The sequence below is a fragment of the Mchenga conophoros genome, linkage group LG4 (assembly GCF_057382185.1).
Source record: "Mchenga conophoros isolate Kocher_MC1m ecotype Shallow Benthic linkage group LG4, M_conophoros_male_GT1.1, whole genome shotgun sequence".
NCBI lineage: Eukaryota > Metazoa > Chordata > Actinopteri > Cichliformes > Cichlidae > Mchenga > Mchenga conophoros.
Genome location: NC_140529.1, coordinates 9,425,573 through 9,435,289, shown reverse-complemented (window position 1 = coordinate 9,435,289; position 9,717 = coordinate 9,425,573). Strand labels below are relative to the sequence as shown.

The 9,717-nt window shown below is 40.3% G+C and overlaps 1 protein-coding gene across 1 annotated transcript; it reads left to right on the top strand.

Moving 5' to 3' along the window:
- The first annotated feature begins 15 nt into the window (after positions 1 to 15).
- Positions 16 to 4,511, top strand: hoxb2a (homeobox B2a). Its single transcript, XM_085270252.1, has 2 exons — positions 16 to 1,942; positions 3,290 to 4,511. The coding sequence occupies exons 1-2, from the start codon at positions 1,459 to 1,461 to the stop codon at positions 4,105 to 4,107; spliced, it is 1,302 nt and encodes a 433-aa protein (XP_085126378.1). The 5' UTR covers positions 16 to 1,458; the 3' UTR covers positions 4,108 to 4,511.
- Positions 4,512 to 9,717: the final 5,206 nt, after the last annotated feature.

Sequence of the window (9,717 nt, the reverse complement as noted above, 5' to 3'; positions counted from 1 at the left end):
GCTAAGAACTTTTCAGTCTTTTATTTCAGTCATATCCATAATACGTCGAATCGAGGAAGAGAAAGAGTGAGGGTGGATTTTTCCTTGTTATTTAGGGAGAGAGAGAGAGGCTGCTGTCAGACTCTTTGCAGCGAGAGAAAGATTGATCACCGCACTTCGTTTTCTTCCACTCGGGGCTATTCGGGCCCTCCCCAAAATATTCCCAGCTAAACAAATGACCGCTTCTTGATCTCTCGCAAAATCTACATGTGCGTCCTGTTGAGTCTAAAGGCCACTCTCACTTACAGTTACCATTTATACTGCTGCTGTATTCTTTTTATCATAAGAAGTAGAGTAGCGTTCTCTCCTTTTTCCCCAGCTGGGTGAAGCGACCTCGCTGTGAACTCTCCCTCTCCCTCTGCGTAAACACGGCGAACATTTTAACACCGTGGAGAGAGGGTGGGAGAGGAACCGTGGTATCTTGCAAGAAGAATTTTGGAGCCTCTCTGAAAAGGTTATTTTAGGGTAAGATTATATTTAGACCTTGTTTAAAGTTTCCTCCCCTCTCATACACACCACTACGTAAATGTGATATCTATTAGATATAAAAATCGCACACTTACACATCAGTAGGCTCCCCTCACTGTCTGTCCTCAAATCTAAGCTATGCTCTTGTAAACTGTTCCCTCTGCACTACCGCTGAGCACAAATCTTCATCGTCCACTCTTCGTGCGCTTCTGCGCCATCTAAAAAACTCTCAGAATGTTCTAAGCGTGACATTTCCACCCTCTGTCACACCTTCTAAGATTAATGAGCAGCGCGTTGTAAACAGGAGACATATTGTAGACGGTGCTGGCCGGCTCCATACACCTAACCGTCACCACATCACCCAGAAGACGGGGACAACATGCTCAAGAAGAGGATGCTCTATTGTTTGTGCAGCATCACCGGGCCTGGATGCGCCGGCCAGTCGCCCACACTGCGCACATGGCGAATGGCCACCGTATCGGGGCTTTTTTTCACGCCCTGTTAAAATACAACAATGGCAGCTACCCTGCGAAGTAGTATCCTGACACGACATTTGATGGAAAAAAAATAATAATGCTGCTTCCCACAGCCATCACAGCCGCCTGGCCTGGGTCCAGGATTGGCTGATTCGGATCACGTGGCCAGGAACTGGCTGCAATTTCGCCCCATAGTTCTTCAGTTTAGACTACCCAGGTCCCCACACGCTAGTAATATCACCAATATACACAATTATTATATAGCCACGGTGTTTACGCCATTGCGGTCGGGAACCTACATGTTCGTGCGTTTTTTTTCAGTTGATTTTTTTGTGAAGCCATAGTGTGTTGCGTGCGTGTGCAAGGGTGCGTGCGTGTATGTGTTTTTGTTGTTGTTTCTTCTGTTTTTATTTTTGGGGAAGGGGCTGTTCGGAGGGTATCGCCGTTTCGGGGTAAAAGCCCGTTTGAGAGAGCTATGAATTTTGAATTTGAGAGGGAGATCGGTTTCATAAACAGCCAGCCGTCCCTAGCAGAGTGCCTGACGTCCTTCCCCGCCGTCCTGGAGTCATTTCAAACTTCATCAATCAAGGAGTCGACAGTAATTCCGCCTCCCTTTGAGCACACCATCCCCAGCTTCAGCCCCTGCACAGCCAGCCAGCCGAGACCAGCTGCGAGAAGCCAGCAGAACCGGAGAGCCTCCGCCACTAATGGCCTCCAGACGCATCACGGAGCCGCCCAGCAGCCATACACGACCGGCCAGGCCCCCGCCCCGGCCACGGTCACCCCGACCGGCCCGATTGCCCACGAGTTCCCCTGGATGAAGGAGAAGAAATCATACAAGAAGTGCCCCAAGCCAGGGAGCAACTCCAGCGGTACCGGATCCATCATCCCCCCCGCCTCATCCTCCCCGTCGTCAACTGCCTCTGGGTACGCTTCGGCGGGCATCGAGTCACCCACAGGTCGGTATGGTGGGATGCCGGGTAACAGCGTGTATAGCTGCATGCATGTGTGTGGTAGTGAGTAAGAGAGTGTGCAGCATGTTCTGTTCTTTTTTTACTCGCATCACATTTCCAACAGTTATTACACCCTGCGTGGATATACTTGAATGACATTGTCTTTTCCCCCCTCCGTGTGTGTTTGTGTGTGTTTTGTGCAGCGCTGTGTCAACAGGGAAGCCATATCTAGACCACTGCATTATGCTGCAGTGCTTTGCACACTCTTTCATCATGCATTAAACAACCCATTAACGTCTTACAGATAATCCTTGTCAGTGCGGATCAATACGTGCACGCCAGCCATACTGAGGGCAGATCTTTTACATAGGCACTAAATAATTTCAGAACTTTCGAGAATCGAAAATGTATTAATTCCATGTATAATTATTTGTCTTGCGTAAAAACACACACGGGAGTTTTTTTATTTCTCTTCTTTTTTTTAATTTCATGTTCATCGCTTACATATTTGCTATAGCATATATCGCTTTCAACCTTCTTGGACGATGTGCAGTAGCAGCATGGTCATGTTATTATAGATTCATAACACAAATGAGAAGGTCGCCATGTTGGATGGAGGTGGGAAAAAATAATGGCGAGATAAGGACAAAATACGTTTGGGTGTGGAGGTGGTGGTGGGGGGTGTAGGTTTCGTCCCCACAGGAAACGCACTGCACACTATCTGATTTTGTGGGATTCAGGTTATTTCTATCTCTCACACTGAACTCTCTAACAGTCAATGCATTTTTCAAAATAAATAAATAATTTTGCAAATAAATAAGTAAGCAAACAAACAAATCGATGAAATAATGAAAGAAAGAAATTCCAGTTTTCCATTCTTATCCCCACACATTTAGAAATCTACCTCGTATCAATTTTAATGGGAATTTCTCGGCAAATTTTCTGCCTTCTTTTCTGAAGTACGAAAAAATCAAATCGAGCTTTCAGTTGTGTTTCTGACAAATACCGCCACATTCGTCTAAAAAAAATTCCCACATTTCCACACGCATTTCCTTCTAGCTCCGTGATTTATTCGTGTTCCTCTCTGATCACAGAATGCAGAATCTCATAGCCCTCGCTGATTTACAAGACACAGAAGCACACTTTCATTGATGACATAGTTATCTTTCACTCTTCTGAGTGACGGTTGCTACTATAAGTGGAAGGTATATTTTTTAAAATATTAGTATTAGTTCTTTTTTTATTACAGGCGAGGAGCCAAGGTGAGCTCGGCGACGAAGTAGCGTATTTCTTGCAGGAAAAATAAATAAATATATATATGGGGTTTCATTTATTGTCTTTGTTCCTGTCCAGACCCGAGTCAGGCGGGCCTAGACGCTGGAGGAGCAGGCTCCCGCCGGCTGCGCACCGCCTACACCAACACGCAGCTGCTGGAGCTGGAGAAAGAGTTCCACTTCAACAAGTACCTATGCCGGCCCAGGAGAGTAGAGATTGCCGCCCTGTTGGATCTAACCGAACGGCAGGTGAAAGTTTGGTTCCAAAACCGGCGGATGAAACATAAGCGGCAAAACACGCACGGGAGCGGAGGAAGCCATGAATCCAGCGACACGGGAGGCTTTGAGCCGCTCGAAGGCGCTGACGCCTCCTCCCCGTATTCAAGCCAGCCTCTGGAAGCATCTGGCACAGGGGAGACTGCCTCGGAGGGAGAGCCGGGAGGCGGCAATCCATCTTCGGCCGCCTACGCTAATGACAGCGGGGACAATGCACAGCCCACACCAGAGGAGGGAGACCGTTTGAGTATCCCCGAGCAGCCACCGCTGTTTACGGCATCGGGGTGCTCTGACTCTGCGACGGCTCGTCACTCTCCGCCGGCGTTGGCGGTCACCAACTCTGCTGACAACCCGGGCCTGATGCAGCTGAGCGAATCTGTGCCTGGATTAACAGCAGTTCCCGAGCAGCAGGACTCCTCAATTACACCCACAGCTTCATCTGCTCCTTCTGCCGTATCTTCATCGTCCACCCTACCCGACCTCACCTTCTTCGCCGGGGACCCCTGCCTGTCACCCAGCCTGCAGAGCACCCTGGACAGCCCTGTGGATTTCTCAGAAGAGGACTTCGATCTGTTCACAAGCACACTGTGCACCATAGACCTGCAGCACCTCAACTTCTGAGACCTCGACACAAATTGAAAGTAGGGTCAAATAAAAGCGAGTGGGGCAGTGGGCAGAGGGGCCTGCGTTAATGAGAAATCCAGCAGAGGACACAACACTTATTTATTTAACAGAAATAAAAGAATATTAAAGCTTTTCGGCAACATTCCTGAAACCTTTCTCCATTAAAATATGTTTTTTTTTTTTTTACATATTCTTCTTGCTTTTTTGGAGGGCATCATAGTTTCAAAGAAATCCAATTAATTTTTCACTTTAAAACATCGAAAGGATTTTTTTTTCCCCTCCTTTGAAAATATGACAATATGTGGATGTATTTTTTGTACTTCACTTTCTCGGTTTGGAATTTTATTATTTTTTTTATTATTTATTTATTTCTTCTTTTTTTGGGGGGGGGGGGGATGTAAATCAATCCTTATGAGTTTGTGGATTTGTTTCCTCTAGTTCATCCTGGTGCAGCTTCATGGATTCTTAAAAGCTTCTCAGGAACTGTTCACGGAGTCTGTAGGCGCAGATATCTGGACCGTTTTGACAAAATCCAAATGGGACAATGAATGAATGAATTCTCTCTTTGAACGGCACGACGCAGAGAGAGGGAAGCCCTGCTGATGACCGGAGGTTTAAACACTAGTTTATTTATTGAGATTCTTTAATAGTGAAAATCCAAATTATTTATTGTACATATATTTTCATAGTGGAATAACAATAATAATAAAAACACAAACATTTATACTGTGCCCCATGTTTTTTTTTATAGTCTCTGAATTTATAAATTAGCACATTTACGTGTGTAACCCTAACACATAGTATGGATTAATTTATTTGACAACACTAAATAGGTTAGAACGTTTTTAGACCAACAACCTACAAAATTAATTTTTTACAACACAATTTTTTACTTGTTTATTTATTACAACTATTTTTAATTATTTGTATTTTTATATATAAAGCCTATATACATGCTGTGTTTTTTGCACGGATACTTTATACATTATAACCACCTCCAAAGCAATTGAATCCAATACACTTTTCAAATTTCTCATTTCAATTCCAGTTTCAATTTATTTATTTTTTATTAGATAAGGATTAAATAATTGACCTGTTAAAATTCCTAAAATGCTTGTTTAGTTTTTCCAACTTAAAGACTATAGCCTAGGAAACTATGTATAGCTAGTGTGTTTACATGGAGATAACCTTGATAAATGGGAGCAAAATAACACATTTTCCGGAGCTGCTTGCCTTCATCAGGTGTTAGCTCAGCACGGCTAGCTCTCTGAGTACAAGCTAAGGGTTAGCACAGCGTGGCCCTCCTCCACCATCACCACCACCACCAGCAGCAGCTATTATTACAAAGTAGCAACAACAGCAGTGCTAAAAAACAATGTAGCCTTTTTTACTGACAGTGAGTGGAAGAATAGCAAGGCTCACCTGCTGCTGTAGTATGTAAACATGGAAGTTAATCCCTGATTGGCGTCCTTTTATTAAAATGTGAATGTGAAGTTAACCATGAGTGTGTCTGCCATTAGTGTGTGCGTGATTGCAAAGCTGCTCCTCCTCCCGCGGAGTCAAAATGGCGCTGAAGACAAAGCAGGATGTGAACAATAAGCAGTAGCAGCCATTACAGGATGATCAGCTCAGTGTGACAGGCAGGATGTTTGTGTGAGGACAGCGAGCAGAAAGGACAGAAGAAACATTTTATATTTATTTTAACAAAGGATTATGGTTGACTGTTCCCATCTTATAAGGAAAAAAAGTAGAGTATAAGATGATAATGGCAACAAAATAAAAAAAAAGCTTTATAATTATTTGAATGTAAAAAACAAAGCATATCATACATACATACATATATATACATATATAAAAATTGTAAAAAAAAAAAAAAAAGAAAAAAAGAAAAAAAGAGCTGCATTCTATTACACAATAATAATAATGTATAAAAGTTATAATCTGATAATAAAATGTATTAGTTGCTAACATAATTAAAAAGTCCAAAATATAAATATGTTGTACCAAATTTAAACCATTTTTGGCTTATTTATTTGAAACAATAAACTGCACAGATCAAAACTGTCCTGTTCATGCTTGCCTGTGGGTATGAGCTGTATTTCTTTGTCATTAGAAGAATATAAAAATTTTCAGAATCAAATTTTTTAAAAATCCGGTGTCAGATTTTACTTTTCATACAGGGCATGTGCCCAAGTTAACGGGCATTGATGTCCATTATTAACCTGCCACAGTCAGTAAAGAACATTTCACATTAACATCTTACCATCAGCACATTTGTTACACTTGGCCTTGACTCTAGGTTTAAATAAAGTAGATCTTTTGGTGAGTTTTAACCCTTGACTTAACTCCTATTGGTGAGCTGTATTGTTTTTCTGTTTTTTCTTTCTTCTTTGGTTATATTTACTTTGATAGCATATACTCTCTACCCCATGCACGATTCATATATATATATATATATATATATATATTCCTAAAATTCACCATAAAAAATAACAGGAAATGGTATAGCGTGTAACCATCAGCAAAAAGACAACACTGTTTTCACAGTGTCTTAGTAATGACAAAATAAACAGAGACAGAAGCAAGTGAAGTCTATGCATGTAAGTACAAGTTGTAAAATGGATAGATGTATAAGAGTGATTCCCATGGGAACCAGCAGGTACAACAAACACCATTTTTCTAACAATAGTGTTGGGTGAAGACACTGACACTGGTATCAAAATGTTCTGCATCAGCTATCCAAATTGTTCTTAAAACTCTGCTGAATGACATACTGATCTGAGTAGCAATTGTGTTTTCACTTTCTGTAACCGCAAACTGCAATGTCACATGCTGAAATTATTTTGCAAATATGATAAGATGACAAAATATGATGAGGGGGAAGATGTAGGGGTTATTACAATGTCGTTACACAGTCAATATCCACCTCAACATCACCACATCCAAACACCATATCCTTTATTTTTAAATTAAAGCAAAAGTCTCAGTTAAGGAATCTGACACTTATATAGCACTTTTATATTCTAACTGAGCACTCAAATTGTTCTTTTAAAAAATAAATTAATATTTAATATTTAATATTTATTGGCTAACGTCATTCCATTCCAACAGGACTCCATTAGAGCCTTACCTAGATAAATATAAACACCTTTACAAAAGTCTCCCTTCTTCTTTCATTCAGTTCCAGTATGCTGTTAAATTGTAAAGAGTTTGTCTATATAATATCCGACCAGATGCATTGGTTTAGATTATAGAGAGGAAGAATCAGACACTGCAGCCATGCTTCAAATTACAAATTATAACAAATTATCCCAAAATACAGATGTTTAGAATGTGCATAACGTTTTGGACATGGGAACATATCCTGTGTGTCTGTGTGTGAACAGATGACACATGCACATTTTAGCAGGTTACCTGAAAAATAGACAGAAGCAGCTTAATAGATGGACTGACCCTTACAGTCCATAGTTCTTATTTGATCATACTGAACTCTCAAGCCCTTTTGAACGTCCATAGATATCCACAGGAATGCAAGATAATTTAGTTTCTAATGCTCAGAAATTGCCCAGAGCAGAACGTCTACATGTGTCACCACTAATACCCAAACACAGTTCCATGCCTGTGCCCTGCAGCAGCACATAGGAAGAAACACTTGTTGCGCTAGAATAGAGCCATGAGGAATATGACTGACTGAAGGCACTGTGAATTTAATTTTACTGCTTTGCTGTTTTAAACAAACCCTTTTAATACCAATGCTAAAAATTCTGCTATACTTCTTAAGACACTCAGCTAGAATTCATATTGTTTAATTTAAAGCTGTGGTAAAAGCTTTTCGATTGAGCAATTGCTTAACCCTCTGAGGTCTAGAAGCACTGTCATCTATAATGACTCCAACCCCAACTCTAAACATATCCCTAGGAAATCAGAAAAAAATTAAATGTCATTTTAATAAATTGTTCTCCCTTGTCTTGGAAATCAACAAGCAAAGAAAATAATCACTCTGACACAAATCTCAAATTATCCACACTGTTGGATCTGTTTTCTGTGATAAAGAGTTTGCGCAGGGTTAGGGTTAACATCTGTGATGACTTAGACCTTAGATGGGTAAAAGAACATTTCCAAGAAAATCCTTTGGTCTCTTTGTTTTGTTAGTGTTTAAGGAAAAACTAACATTAAAACAGTCCCGACTTGAAAAATGGCAAAAAAAAAAAAATCATATTTTGCATGGTTGAATCTTAACAAGGTTCCAAGTAGCGCTTTAAGCACACAACAATAAGAAACCGGAGTGAGATAAAACATTTTTTTGAACATGCAATTTATTGAAAACAATAATAATTTTACAGCTGGTCAAACGTTTAGGAACACACCTCCAAAAAACCCATGCCTTCCCCCCACCCACCCAGAAATCAAAGCTCCAAACATGAACTCATTAATGACTAGCTCCACCATTATTGTTAATCACTTCAAAAATTAATTGCAGCATCAGTGATGCAAGCGTTTCCATGAGCTGAGTGGGAACATTTCTCCAAGTGGTGAAGACGGCAGCACGAAAGGTATCCACTGTTTGGAACTTTTTGTCCAATTTTGTAAACCTCCCTTGCCATCCATCCCCAAAGGTTCATGAATCCACATTTTCACACAGATTTGGCCGTTTAAAGGGATGTGGTCCTAAACTTCTGATCAGCTTTAAAACAGCTTTTTTCAGTTTAAGCATTGTTTTCAGTAAATTGTGTGCTCCAAAAATGTCTTGTCTCATTCTCATTTCTTATTGTTCCATGTTGAAGCTCTACTTGGAACCTTGTTAAGATCCAAACATGCAAAATATGATTTTTTGCCATTTTTCCAATGGTCTTAAACTTTTCATCGAGGCTGTATAAAGACCAGGCACAGGCCTTATGACAAGCTAAATTACACTGTACCATAAAGACAAGAAATTAAGAGATGTGCACACTAAGCAGTTTTGTGCTTTAAAGGTTTTTGTTTGTTTGTTTTTGGTAAGAGCAGTTTGAAAAAGTTCTTGGTAGGTGTGGTTGTTATGATGTGTTTGTCTCACCCTTCCTATATTGTGAATAGTGTATATGTCAAAATATTCAATCTTATCTTTATGTCTTAAATAGAAAATGGACTGGTTCTTTTATAGTGCTTTTCCACTCTACCTGAGCACTCAAAGTGCTCTCATACAACATGCCTCGTTCACCCATTCACAGCCACTGTTTTTGTGTTTAAGTATTTACTATTTTATACTCACTCTCTAATAGATGCATTGGAGAGTAGCTTGGAGTTGATTACTTGTCCAATGATATTTGGCACCCACAGTAAAAAAAAAAGAAAAGAAAAAAAAGTTAAAGTTAAAAAAAAGTTTTATTTTTTTTTTAAGTTAAAAAGAGTATACTGGTGCTGTAACTGATTTTATATAATTCTTCACCTTTCATAACTACACTGTGGTTGAATGACAACAATTAAACAATCTTAAACAATGAGAGCACACTTCCTGTGCCTCAATATTTAATTCTGCTAGGTTACTACTGTGAAACAGTGCACAAGTAGTCTAGCTCTACCAGGATGGCATGTCCATAGGTACATTTACAAGAAGCAGGACAAGACAGG

Coding starts and splice junctions, on each gene's coding strand:
- hoxb2a (XM_085270252.1), top strand. CDS start 1,459: ATGAATTTTGAATTTGAGAGGGAGATCGGTTTCATAAACAGCCAGCCG. Junction 1,943..3,289: donor GGGCATCGAGTCACCCACAG/GTCGGTATGGTG, acceptor GTTCCTGTCCAG/ACCCGAGTCAGGCGGGCCTA.